The sequence below is a fragment of the Cetorhinus maximus genome, chromosome 14, assembly GCF_964194155.1.
Source record: "Cetorhinus maximus chromosome 14, sCetMax3.hap1.1, whole genome shotgun sequence".
Taxonomy (NCBI): Eukaryota; Metazoa; Chordata; class Chondrichthyes; order Lamniformes; family Cetorhinidae; genus Cetorhinus; species Cetorhinus maximus.
Window position 1 is genome coordinate 50305859 of NC_135892.1, and position 14912 is coordinate 50320770.

General features: G+C 44.3%; 1 protein-coding gene across 2 annotated transcripts in view; it reads left to right on the top strand.

Annotated features, from left to right (window-relative positions):
* LOC144689648 (uncharacterized) overlaps positions 1-14912 on the top strand; it is an 88025-nt gene that overhangs the window by 57538 nt on the left and 15575 nt on the right. For both annotated transcript variants that reach the window (XM_078556897.1, XM_078556898.1), the window contains one exon: positions 11040-11145. In XM_078556897.1, coding sequence (XP_078413023.1) covers positions 11040-11145 — 106 coding nt within the window. The remainder of the gene's footprint in view (positions 1-11039; positions 11146-14912) is intronic.

Below are 14912 nucleotides of genomic sequence, written 5' to 3' on the forward strand. Positions count from 1 at the left end.
CCTGGCAACCTCCTCCCAGAGTGGTCAGGTGGGAGGACCTCCTGCTCCCATCCCTCTGAAAGAGGACTTCTGCCTTTCCTAGATGGCTTGGAAGAGAATCCCCAGGGAGGCGTCGCTGAACCGTGGCGCAGAGGGTTTGCTTTTCCTTGGTGCCATTGTTTTATCTCTCCATAACACCTGACCTTCATTGAGTGAATGGCTGTCTGGGTGTTATGGCAGGCAGATGGTAAATACGAAACTACCCAAGTCCCAGAGGGAAACTTGAAGCAGCAGCCACAACTATTTGCAATTTGTGCTTATTTCAAAATGCGGGCTTTGAATTTAGTAAAAAGAAGGCCACCAAATCTTATACGTTTCTTACAAAACTAAATTGAACCTTTATTAATAAAATTAATGATTTTAAGCTACAACTCTGTTAAGGCAACAGTGAGACACATAGATTTTAAAAGACCCAGGCAAAGTAACACACAATACCCTGAACAATCAAATTCAAAGTGAGTTTTTCTCAGCTTCAGTTCCTTGTAGACAGCAGCTTGAAGCTTAGATGCTGGAGGCTTTTCACACTTGTTAGATCTTAGAATGCCTGCCCTTAAACACAACCTTCTCTCCTTTATACATATTTTCCCCTTTGAATGCAAATTCCCATTGTTTCTCTATGTCTTTGGACTTTTACCTCTCTAATAATAAAATTCCATCAAAGTATCAATTTTACCAGTAATCCTTGGGAAAAATAAACACAGTGGGCAGAATTTTCCTGTTGATGTGCCAGGGCGGGGCCTGCATGCCTGCGCATAAAATGGCATGTGGTGACAGGCGCGTCCGCCATTAATTAATGGGTCACTTAAGGCCCTTGACTCACCAATTGACGTCGATTTTTTGGCGCCCGTGCAATCTTCGGGTCGGCGCATGGGCGCAACGGGCAGAAGGGTAGGACACATTTATATAAACCTCATCCATGGGTGGGATAAGAGGGCTCACTGGGGTCACAAGCGTGCACAGTCAAGTATTTATCTTTGAAAGTTTTTAAAACTTGCCTGTGTGATCTGCAGTACTTCAAAACGTACCAGCTGCTTTTTCTGGACTCTTAACCTTTGGGTCAGCACTCTGCAGTGAATAACCTTTTCTGGGCCTGCCGGTTTCTGGAAACCTTCCTTTAGCCTGGAATTGGGAGCTGAATTGTACACTGGCTGCAGCTCCTCTGAGGAAGAAGAGAGGGCTAGAAGCGGGAGGAGGCCAGGAGTGCAAATTCAGCCTCCTGGGCAGCCACCTTTGGGAGGACAGGCACAGGCACAAGGGGCCCAGGGCCAAGAGGTAGTCCAAGGCGGAAGGGGCCGCAGAAGACGTCAGTATCCTGCTGCAAAGTATACAGGCAGCAAAGCAGCTATCTCAATATGTATGAGATGCCATGCCGAAGGAGGCTGTCTCTCAAGGGAGAGAGTCAACTATATCTGTCAGATGATAGGGCCTGAGATCTCCATTAACTATGTGGGTGGACACCCCATGCCAGTGGCTCTGAAGGTCACAGCTGCCCTCAACTTCTATGCCTCTGGCTCCTTCCAGGGCTCGGTGGGTGATCTTTGCGGTGTCTCCCAGTCAGCTGTCCACAATTGTGTCAAGCAGGTTACAGATGCTCTGTTCAGGCGAGCATTGACCTTAATCCACTACCATTGGGACCAGGCAAGCCAGACACAGCGAGCCAGATGCTTTGCTGCGATTGCTGGCTTCCTCCATGTCCAGGGTGTAATAGACTGTACACATGTGGCCCTGAGGGCGCCAGCAGGTGAGCCCGGTGCCTTCCTCAACAGGAAGGGCTTCCACTCCATGAACGTGCAGATAGTGTGTGATCACAGGAAGCTGATTCTACAAGTCTGTGCAAGGTACCCAGGCAGCTCCCACGACGCCTACATCCTCACACGCTCCCAGGTGCCAGGGCTCTTCAGTGCTCCAGCCCAGCTTGATGGATGGCTGCTGGGTGACAAGGGCTATCCCCTCAGAAGGTGGCTCATGACTCCTCTCCACCATCCAAGAACAGAAGTTGAGCAGCGTTACAATAGGAGCCACGCCTCCACAAGGGCTGTGGCGGAGAGAATCATTGGTCTTCTCAAGATACGTTTCTGATGCTTGGACCACTCAAGGGGCGCGCTCCAGTACCCCCAAGATCATGTGTCACTGATAGTGGTTGCATGCTGCGCTCTCCACAATCTTGCACTGGGAAGGGGGGACGCAGTGGACGATGAAGACGTTGACGCAGTGGCTGCGGCTGCACACGATGAGCCCAGCAGTGAGTCCGAGGATGAGCATGCACAGGGAAATGCTGAGAGGGTAGACGCTGACCTGAGCATACTCCAGGGAGGCAGCGACACCCAGGAGGCTTTAATCCAATGAACCTTCAGCTAGTACACCACAGATGGACCACCAGGCCAAGCCTGGGCTGCAGGCTCCATACTCTATACCTAAGTGCCAAATCTTCCAGGTTAGGAACAGTAACTAAGGGCCTTGTTAATAAAGTTGAATGTCCCACAAAACACTCCTAACATTTTTGGAAACCATATACATGCAGAAGAGAAGAGGCACCCTCAGCCATGGTGACATATCTGAATTTAATATGTCAAGCAAACCAACTTATTCCAAAAAAAAGACAATAGTGTTATAATTCAAAACAAATCATAAGGACCTCATCTCGGACCAACACAAAAGCACCAGTAAAAAACCCGTGGTCTGCCTAAGGTGCCTTATGTTTTTCTTTCCGGGTGCTATGTCTTGGTGCTGCCCCATTGCTGGGAGTGGCATCTGAGACAGCCTGCTCACTCTGCTGTCCTGTTGGCCTCGATGACTTTGGCAGTCGTCCTCTGGTCCGTGGAGCCAGTGCTGGCTGGGAGGAAGTTGCCAGTTCCACAGCTGGCATCTCCGCAGTCGTCACAGCCTCACGGGTGGTACGGTCACTGGGAGAGGGATGGAGGCGCTGCCGCTTTCATCCGGTGCGCCCTGAGAGGTGCCCCCAGAGACGCCAGGCAGCTGCTGCGCTGATGTGAGGTCGCTTCGGACCTCTCTGCTCACTGTGGATGGATGGGCACCGAGCTGGGAAAGTTGATGCCCACACCATCTCCCACACTGGCACTGACCAGCTGAGGTCAATTCCGATGTGAGGGCTTGTTGGTCAGAGCGCATCCCCAGGAAGCCCTGACGGGTCTCCTGGAGTAGCCTCTCCACGAGAGTCGCCACTCTTTAAATGGAGGACCCATGGCGCTCGGACATGTGGCTCATTGCTTTGGCAATCATCCCCGTAGACTCCTCCACCACAGAGACCAAGTCATGCATAGCCTCATGTATCTTCCCCAGATGCTCCCAGCCGCATTTCCTGCACCTGCTGCGTCGCGGACGACTCCAGAGGCACATCGTCAGGCACCGACTGAGCATATGCCTGGTCCCCTGCAGTCCTCCAACTGTTGGCACCATGGGCACTCTCTGTCTCTGCCAGCTCCTTCAGCGACTGTGAAGTGTCCTCACCACTGTGCCCCGGGACACTAGCCGATGTTCGAATTCGCACCGAGGTGCTAGTATGTGTACTGGTGCCTGCCTTGCAGAAATGGTGTGACGCTGGTGAGACTTCAGGCCCCTCAGGTGTGAGAGAGGGCCTGTGCTGCTCCTCCTCCTGGCCCTGCTCCGATGCTGCTGAAAGGAAGAACAAGGACAGTGGATCAGTTAACATGGAGATAATGTCAAAGTGCATCCCTGTACCCTGGATCATTATGTGCTCATCCTTCCATAAGCAATGGTCAACCCATGTTGCAAAATTAAATCAATTAACACTCAGCAGTGCTAAGGCAATACAATGCTAAGGGCATACAATGGTGACCTCACTGTTGGGCATAAATACCTGGCCGTGGCACCCAACCTCACTGACACTAGTGGACCGGGGGGCATGGCACCTCTCCAGATCCAGGGCCTCCTGCTCAAAGCGGCTAAGTATGGCAATCTGCGCCTGGCCACCCCCAGTCCTTGCGCGCTCTGACGCGTTATTAGCATTCAGCAGGGAGGTAAGCCAACCTGCTGGGTTGTGGGGGTCCTCCTCCTCCCATCCTGGGGAACCAGCACCTCCCACTGTGCTGCCACCTCCTTGAGGAGGGCAGCAAGGCAATCATCCGAAAAACGAGGGGCACGTTAGTCCCCCGCCCTACCCTCTGGCCTGGCCTATCCCACTGCCCTATCCTCCAGCCTGGCCTGCTCCGCTGCCCTACCCTTCAGCCTGGCCTGCTCCGCTGGCCTACCCTCCAGACTGGCCTGCTCACAAGAAGCCCTCTGGTGAGCCCTTCCACTTGCCATTGTGAGCAGCCTTGCAAAGGTTGCCAACGCTTCATATAAACAGGCCGCCCGGTTGCCATTGGACCCAGCGGACAGTGCACTCCCGCCGCTGCCCGCCCATTCCCGCTATCCTCGGGAGTTGCGCATTATGCCTTAATTGGCCCGCCCACGTAAAATGGCGGCGCAGACCTGATCGTGGGTGGTGATCGGGTCCACGCCCGCCCGCTCCTACTCCGCACTCCCCTGCCAACCAGAAAATTCAGCCCAGTATTTCTTAACTTCTCCTGGCTATGTGTAACATTTCACTCCCTCTTGAATTCAAGCTAGTCTGGTTTATTTAAAAATGAAAATGTTCCCTTTACACCTTACATTCTAAAGCTTCCTCTATGTTTATCTACTTAACATTTCAAACCTAGCTTATGTTCTGTTACATCAAAGCCTTCAGACTAGCTGCCTTTAATTCAATTAAGTCCCCCCCAGACACACACAAGCATAGACACAGACGCCACTATACTACTTTACAATAAATTCCAATAACATTATGAAAATTATTATATCTTGACAACGGGAACCATTTAAATATGGTGCCAGGATCTTCCACCCCATGAGGCAACAGTGGGGCAGGCTAATCCCTGCCCACCCTACTACAAGATTCGCCGAGCTCCCCTCTGATGCATAATTAATGAGCTGAACAGTTGAAAGTCACGCATATTCAGCCATCCCGCCGCTCAGTGGGAATCGTGCCAGCTTTTCTGCCAGCCACCGGACTCAGTCTCCAGAATGGAAAATTTCACCCAGAATGTTTAAAAGCACATTCCTCTTCAAGCACAGAAAATAACAAACATTTCATTCATTCTCTTATTAAAACTGGACCTCTCATGTTATTTCTTAACAATTTTACCTGAGGTTTTTATTCACCCACAGGATCCCTTACCTTTCTCTTGATGCCCTCAGAAGAACTGGTGAACTGGGAGTATACTCCTGAGGAAAACCTAGTACCTAATTAAAATATACTTTTCAAAATCAAATAAAGCTGCCAATCATACACATAATTGAAAATAAAGAGTGCATCTGGAGTTCCATTGGCTAACTGTGAAGTGTCAGTAATGCCTAGACCTGATATTGTGCAATGAGGCAGGATTAATTAATGACTTCATAGTAAGGGAGCCTCCGGGTAGCAGTGATCATAACATGATTGAATTTCGTATTCAGTTTGAGGGAGAGAAGAGGGGGTGTAGGACTAGCTTAAATAAAGGCAATAACAAGGGTGTGAAGACAGAACTGGCTAAAGTGAACTGGGAAATTAGGTTAATGGGTAGGACTGTAGATATGCAGAGGAAGATGCACCATCCGTGGCTAATGAAGGAAGTTAAATATACTATCAAACTGAAAGAAAAAGCGTACAATTCTGCAAAGACTAGTGGTAGGTCAAAAGATTGGAAAGATTTTAAAAATCAGCATAGAATAACTAAAACAAAATGAGGGAGAAATTATAGTATGAGAAAAAGCTAGCTAGAAATATATAAAAAAGATAGTAACAGTTTTTAGAAGTATTTAAAAAGGAAAAGAGTAAAATTAATGTGGGTCTGGGGAATTAATAATGCGAAATAAGAAAATGGCAGAAGCATCGGACAGATATTTTGTTCCTGTCCTCATGGTAGAGTACACACATGACATCCCCGAAATACTTGTAAATCAAGAGGTAAAGGGAGGGTGGAACTTAAAACAATCACAATCAATAGGGAAAGTGTATTCAGAAAACTATTAGAATGAAAGGCTGACAAGTCCCCAGGACCTGATGGACTTTTTCCTAGGGCCTTAAAAGAAGTGGCTGCGGAGATACTAGATACATTGGTTTTTAATTTTCCAAAATTCCCCAGATTCTGGAAAGGTCCCATCAGATCAGAAAATAATGAGTATAACTCCTCTATGCAAGAAAAGAGGGAGACAGAAAGGAGGAAACTATAGGTTAGTTAGCCTAACATCTCTCATAGGGAAAATATGAATTTATTATTAGAATCTATTATTAAGGAGGTTATAGCAGAGTACTTAGAAAATCTTAATGAATCTAAAGTCAACATGTTTTTGTGAAAGAGAAATCACGTTTGACAAATTTATCAGAGTTCTTTGAGAAAGTAACAAACAGCATGGATAAAAATGAATGTGTAGAAATGGTGTACTTGGATTTCCAAAAGACATCTGATAAGGTGCCACATTAAGGGCTACTACACAAAATAAGAGGTTATAGTGTAGGGGGTAATATATTAGCATGGATAGAGGATTGGTTAGCTAACAGGGAGCAAACAATAGGGATTAATGGATTATTTTTGGGTTGGCAAGCTGTAACTAGTGAAGAGTTACAAATATCAGTGCTGGGTCTCAGCTAGTTACGATTTACATCAATGACTTGGATGAAGGACTGAATGTATGGTTGCTAAATTTGCTGATGACACAAAGATAGTTTGGAAAGTAAGTTGTGAAGAGGACATAAGGAGTCTGCAAAGGGATATAGATAGATTAAGTGAGTGGGCAAAAAATTGGCAGATGGAGTATAATGTGTGAAAATGTGAACTTGTCAATTTTAGCAGGAAGAATAGAAAAGCAGTATATTATTTAAATGGAGAGTGATTGCAGAACTCTAAGGTACAGAGGGATCTGTGTGTCCTGGTACATGAATCAGAAAATAGTATGCAGGTACAGCAAGTGATTAGGAAGGCAAATGTAATGTTGCTGTTTATTGTAAGGGGGATGGAAAATAAAAGTAACAAAGTTTTGCTGAAGTTGTGCAGGGCATTGGTGAGACCACATCTGGAGTACTGCATATAGTTTTGGTCTCCTTACTGAAGAATGGATATAATTACATCCGAAGCAGTTTAGAGAAGGTTCACTTGACTGACTCCTGGATTGAAGGGTTTATCTTATGAGGAAAGGTTGGACAGGTTGGGCCTGTATCTGTTGGAGTTTAGAAGAATGAACATGACTTTATTGAAACATATAAGATCTTGAGGGGACTTGACAGGGTGGACACTGAGAGAATGTTTCCCCTTATGAAAGAGACTAGAATTAGGGGTTAAAAATAAGGGGTCTCCCATTTAAGATAGACACGAAGAGAAATTTTTTCTCTCAGTGAGTTGTTAGTCTATGGAATTTCCCAGAGAGTACTGGAGGCAGTGTCATTGATTATTTTTAAGGCTGAGCTAGATAGATTCTTGATTGATAAGGGAGTCAAAGGATGTAAGGGGCAGAGAGGAAAGTAGAGTTGAGGCCACAATCAGATCAGCCATGATCTTACCAAATGGTGGAGCAGGGTCAATGGGCCGAATTGCCTATTCCTGCTCCTAATTTGTATGTTTGGATGTTCCTTTCTCCATCTAATAAGTATCAGACCTGAATTCATTACCTCAAGGCAAATTCCTTTTGTTTTAATAGAGCATTTGCAAAGCAAGTAGCTTTCAATAGATTCTTCTGGTGATATCAACTCAAAAAAATTTGTAATTCAGCCAATATTATCACATAAAAATCAACTAGGCACACTCCAACCAGTTTGTCTCTGGGAGCAATACACTGGCATAATGAAGTATAGTTCCCAGACTGGGTTATTTCTTTAAACAAGCATGATGTTAACCTTGAGGTTACAGGTAATTAAAAGACAGAACAAGTCATAAACCATTGACAAAACTCCACATTTTCTTGCACTTGGCTCCTGACATTCCATATTATACTTATACCCTATTAAAGAAGCATTCACTTTGTGTCTTAAAGCTATGTACCTTGCTGCACCTTTTTCTTGAGCCCTGCAGCCTATGGAACCTTTTTCTAACTGCTGGAGGGTGCATTATTGTAATCCCATAGAAACTTCCCATGAATATCTTCTCTTCTGTCCATGCTATGTCCTGCAGGGTTATGCTTATGTTCAGAACCTCTCAGCGTGACAGAAATTAGGAAATCAATAGAATGGTGAAATTAAACTTGTATTCCTCCACACTGTTTTGGCACATGTCAGTAGTGTAATGTTTGTGTGAATGCACACTTCTAGAATCATAGGGGAGAATTTTCTCCCCGTTGAGCGGGTGGTTCGGGAGCGGGCGCGGGCGGGCACGTAGCCGATCGCTGCCCTCGATTGGCTGCGCACTGCCATTTTGCGTGGGTGGGCCAATTAAGGCCCGCCCAGCATGACACGCACCCAGAAGCACTTAGCGCTCCCTGTGCAGGCGGGGGGAGGAGGGAGAGTCGGGGTCTGCGCTCTTTCGCACATGCACGCAGAAATCTCCCTGAGGCACAGAGCTGCCTCAGAGAGATTAGTTTAATAATAAAACATCATTAAATATAAAAAAATAATTACTCAGACATGTCTCCTTATTGTCACATGAGCTGGAACATGTTTATGAATTTTCAGAACACATTTAATTAATAAACACATCATGAAACCTCATCCCGCCCGTGGATGAGGTTTCATGAAAAATGCGAAGCTTAACGTTAAACCTTAAGGTTGGACGGGCAGCCCTGAGAATCAGTTTAATTAGTTAATTAATGGCCTTAATAGGCCTTTGACAGCTCGGCGGGTGCGCAGCCAACTCCGCTACGCGCTTGCCGAACTGAGGATCGGAATGATGCACGGTGACGTTGGGACACATGCCCGATGTCACCGCGCGTCATTTTGCGTGTCGACGAGCAGGACCTGCCCCCACACATCAAACAGAAGATTCAGACCATAGAATAGTACAGCACAGAAGGAGGCCATTCAGCCCATCGATGTTGTCCTGGCTCTTTTGAAGAGCAGTTCAGTTAATCTTTCTCCCCCACTCTTCCACCACATCCCTGTAATATTTTTCTTCTTCAATTATTTTTTAGATCCCCGGCTTTGAAAATCTGCCCTATTACCTTCAAAGATTTATGCACAAAAGCACCCATGCCACTCTCTTCTTGCACCTTCTTTAAAATTGCAACTGATTGGCTCCTAAGATCCAATTTAGAAGAGTTTAGAGTCTAATGAAGAGTTGCAATCATGTGGATCCCGAAGAATGTTTATATTAATTGCAAATGAAAATCACATGATTGACCATTTGTTTATTTTCACTTATTTATCCATCTTGGGATGTGAGCATTGTTGGCAAGGCGAGCACTTATTGCTCATTCCTAATTGCTCTTGAGAAGGTAATGGTGAGCTGCCTTACTGAACTGCTGCATCCATGTGGTTTAGGTACACCCACAGTGACATTAGGGTGGAAGTTCCAGCAACAGCAAAGGAACGGCAATTTAGTTTGAAGTTGGGGTGGTTTCTGACTTGGAGGGCAACTTGCAGGTGTCAGTGTTCCCATATGCCTGCTGCCCTTGTCCTAGGAGATATAGGTCACAGGGTTGGAAGGTGCCATCAAGCGAGTCTTGTCATGTTGTTGCAGTACATCATGCAGATGGTACACACTGGCAGTGTTGGAGGGAGTGAACGTTTTAGGTCATGCTTAGAGGTGCCAATCATCAGGCTGCTTTGTCTTGGATATTATTGAGCCTCTTGAGTGTTATTGGAAATGCACTCATCCAGGCAAGTGGAGAGTATTTAATCTTACTACTGACTTATGTCTTGTAGATGGTGGACAGGCTTTAGAGAGTCAGGAGGCGAGTTACTCATTGCAGAATTCCAGCCCGTGACATGCTCTTGTAGCCACATTATTCAATATGCCTGGTCCAGTTAAGTTTCTGGCCAATGATTATCCCCAGAATGTTTTTGGTGGGGGATTCAACTATGGTATTAAATGTCAAGGAAAAATGGTTTGATCCTCTCTTGTTGGAGATGGTCATAGCCTGGGACTTGTGTGGCATGAATGTTAATTGCCACTTATCAGTCCAAGCCTGAATGTTGTCCAGGTCTTCCTACATATGGACACAGACTGCTTCAGTATCTGCGGAGCTGCAAAGAGCAATGAACACTGAAATCCTCATTGAGCATCCCACTTCTGCCTTTTGGTTGGAGAGAAGGTCATCGATGAAACAGCTGAAGATAGTTGGGACTAGGATATTACCTTGAGGAACTCCTGCTGTGATATCTTGCAGCTGAGATGACTGGCTTCCAATAACCACAACCATTTACATTTGTGCCAGGTATGACTCCAACCAGTGAAGAGTTTTCCCCCCTGATTCCCATTGACTTCAATTTTACTAGGACTACTTGATGCCACACTCAGTCAAATGGTGTCTCACTGTCAGGGGCAGTAACTCTTATCTCACCTTTGGAATTTCGCTCTTATGTCCATGTTTGAACAAAGGCTCAGCATTTGGAGAGCAGTATCAAGTAGAAAAAAGTAGAAAGCAGTCAGTAAAGAAATGCAGATATGAAAGTAGGATGTAAATTTAAAAACCACAGAACAAAAGCAGAGAGTGAGAAGGAAGCTAAGAGTACAAGTAAACAGCACTAATAATCATATCCAATTTCTTTTAAATGAACAAGACCATAAAAATATGATAAATGTTTTATTGCTTGTATACTTTTTAGTCTATTCCTACATGTCTTTATATGAAAAGTAGATTGAAAGTATGTCAGAAAGACAGGAAAAATGGCACAATAAAAATTGAACATTTTATGGAGAAATTGTGCTATTTATATTAAAAATATATATTCTTTGGTTTTTTGAGCTCCATTTCTGTTTGAGTTACATACAAATGGATTGGAAGTCTCGAGTAAGTTGTGGCATTTTATCTTTACAACTTAAGTACTATACATTTGTTTTCCTGATCCAAAAAAGGGAACGACAGCAACAGTTACATGAGCTGAAAAAGGAGATAACACAGTTATCAGAGAAAGCCAATAGACTTCAGACAGAACTTACGTTGCAAAAATCTCTCAAACAGGTAAATGTTATAAATATTCAGGATATTATTAATAACTTGTTCATAGTAGGTTTTAATTTTCAAGATAAGCCTTGTCAGTACTGATATAATTTCATTCAATCTTTTATTATCATTTGTGTTCTCTGCTGATGAAGGATTAGAGACTGCAAAACTTACCCAACATCTTCCTTCCACTACCCCCTCCCCTTAAAAACAAAACCTTAATCTTGTGCTCAGCAGTTGCTCTTCCATGTTCAATTTTGATGTTATTATTCAATGTTCTCTTTGGGTACACACTCTTTTCCTTGTAACTTTTATCAACATATTTGACAGTTCATTTCTTCATGTGACCAAAGAGTCCTAACTACTATCACTACTCTTTCCATCAGTTCTCTTTCCATGACCAACTCTTAAGATACCTTGGTTTTTATGTCAGCCTGATATGACCAATAAATGTCAAAGTCCATATTTCAAGTTCCTGATTGTAGGGGGTGGTGGTGTGTGTCAGCTTCACCTCTGACTTCTGAGCGGTCCGAATCGCTCCCACTCCCTGGGTTCTAGACCTTGGACTTATTTGGGGGTTGTGACAAAGTGTAGCAGACAACTGGTTTTGATGCAAGAAAAAAATCTGGATTTATTGAAGTCACAAATGAATTTATAACATTAGGATTACACTGAGATTATACAGACCTACAAAGTACACTTAGTTAAGAATGGGGAACACACGGCATAACGAGGGAAAATCATGCTACTAATCCCCTTACCCTTGTCCCACCCCCAAAACCTAACTAAATTGAACTAGGAGAGGTCAGGGTTCCTTGACAGTTCGAAATCCAGCCAGGTAAGCCGGTTGCAGTTTTGGGGTACGCTCTTTGTGTCCTCTGGTGCCTGCCGTCCCCACGTGGTCCTGGTCTGTGGAATCTGCGAAGGTTCTTCAGTTGGGTGGAGGGCGCGGTTGTGGGTGGTCGATCTTAGTGGAGGGCTGTGGTTGCGGCCTTGTTGTCTTCGGTTGAGCCTGCCACCCTGTGCCCCTCGCCGTGATGTTGCCTGCGGGCCTGCAAACCTCCAGATCCCCTCCCTCCGCTTGGCTTAGCTACCTTTCTCTGCTTAAACTCCACTTAAACCGCTCCAAAACTGCTCACCCTCATCCCCTTCATAACTGGTGGCCCAGTTATACTGTTTTTCAAATTTCTTATCTGAGTCCAAATCAAGGTTAGTTCTTTGTCTGATTTTGGTGGGCTTCTTCAGGTGATTGTTGTCTCATTGTTTTTAATGGGCTCGCATGATGTTTATCGTTGTCTTCCTGTCCCCGTAACTAGTCTTGAACTGAAAGCCATTGTATATGTGGAGTATTGATAGGTTCGCATAATTGCATTGATTGCTGCCTTCCTGCCTTAGTAGTTGGTAGCGATTATTTATGCAAGATTTTGATGGGCTTTAGTTTCGTGTAAGATGAAGTCTTTCTCTGGGTTGATTGTTTTAAAGGGAAGAATGCGCATCCTGCCTCCTCTCGTTGTCTGGTTTCAGGCAACAATCCACACTGCACCCAACAAGCCCGGGCATGTCCAGTCCCAGGCCTTCATGGGCCTAGCCTCCTGTCTGCAGGGTTCTACACTTAACTCAGCAGTAGGGTCCTCTGCCATAAAAGTCCAAAAGTCATATCCTTGTTGATGATATGAAAAATGTGGGAATTTTGAGAACCCTTCATGATTTCTTCAAAGTCAGCCCTCCAATATTAAGCCGACAAAATCAGCACTTTCTTCAGCTTGCACTCCCTTACTATGTTGTAAAAACGGTACCACTTATCTTATAAGTGTTCCTTTTAACCTTGTGCAAAGTAAAGGTTGAAATATATAATGATATTTTTATTAAGAATTTTGTTCATCTATAGAATGGGGCAGGTGAAAGGATTTTACATTTGTAATGGCTAAGAGTTTGGATAAGACCATCTGTATCATGAACTCTTATGTTTCACATGTGTCCTTCACATCATGCCTTTCAAAGCATTCCACCTAAAAATATTGCTCATTCATAAAGCAAAAATCAATGAATTGCTGAAATAAGGACTTAAGGGGTTCGATAGAGTAGATATTGAGACGTTTCTACTTGTGGGGAATCCAAAACTAGGGGACATTTGTACAAGTTAGTCATTAATAATTCTAATAAGCAATTCAGGAAAAACATCTTTCTTCAGGCACAATGAGGCAAACAGCATAGATGCATTTAAGGGGAAGCTAGCTAAGTACATGAGAGAGAATGATGTAGAAGGATATGCTGGTAGGAAGCCTTTAAAGATTTGTGTAGACCCCCAGGTCTTGCTGTTCCCTGCATCCTCTTTAAAATTGTACCATTTAATTAATATTTTTTCTCCTCATTCTTCCTACCAAAATTAAGCACTTTACATTTCTCTGCATTAAATGCATCTGTCATGTGCCTGTCCATTCCACTAGTCTGTCTATGTCTTGCTGAAGTCTGTTATTATTCACACCACTGTTTGCTACATTTCCAAATTTATCTCATCTGCAAACTTTGAAATTAGGCTCTGTATACCCAAGTCCAGGCCATGATTATGTTTCAAAAATGCTCTGGGATTTGGCCTGAGCCCAGTGAACTCTCCAATCTCCACAAAAGGAACAGCAATTGTTACAGATAGTTCCTTCAGAACTCTGAGATAAAAATTGTCAGAGCCAAGAGCCTTATCTACTTTGTGCTTCAATCAAGATGACCTATATTGTCAATTACATCTTTTTTTAGTCTACATTCATCTTTAAACTGTAATCTAAATGCTGGTATTTCTCTTTTCAGTTGGCTTCCTTTTGTTTTCTACCCTCATGTTTGCCCTTAAAGGCAGAACATTATGGTTACTAGATCCCAAAAGTTTCCTTACTTTTACTTTGCTTATTATTTTCTCCTCATCTGTTAGAACTAAAGCCAATATTGAAATAATTCTTGTGGGTTCCTTAATGCACTGCTTTAGAAGAAAGCCGATCAAAATTTCAGTAAATTCCCCCTTGTATGCAGAATGTCAGCATTGTGCACTCCAGTTAATTTGAGAAAAGCCAAAATCCCACAGGCTTATGACTTAACATTTGGCATTCATCTGTCTTATGGTCTCCCACAACACTGCATCACCCTCCCTTTGATTATTTAATGGCCTGTAGCATATTCATGACATTTTCCCTTTGCTATCGTTTAATTCTCGATGGCTCAGTACCATTTACAGCATCCAACAGTATTGAACCTTCCATCCCAGTCCTTCCTAAACCATTCAAAAACCCTGTGAGGTAACTCCCCAATTATCATTTGATTTCAACCAAGTTTCAGTCACTCTGAATACCTCCACATGGAGTAGTACTTTTAGTTCCCCGATTTTATTCTTTGCATTCCCTTAGGCTAAGTAAAGCTTTAGAGTTAGTCAATTGTCAGGAACAGAGGATGTCACTGTGAGTCAGGCAGGTGTGAGGACTCAGGATGCAGTTATGGATGAGCTTCGGCCTTTGGCTTTGACCAACAGATATGAGGTACTTGCGAAGTTAAACATGGGCAAGGAAACGCCCTGCTGATTACTACCTACTATTCTCCCTTATCTGATGAATCAGCATTTTTACATGCTGAACACTACTTGGAAGAGGCACTGAGGGTAGCAAGGGCACAAAATGTACTCTGGGTGGGGGACTACAATACCCATCACTAAGAGAGGCTCCATAGCATCACCACTGACTGAGCTGGCCAAGTCTGAAGGACATATCTGCCAGACTGGACCTGCAGCAGGTGATGCGGGAACCAGC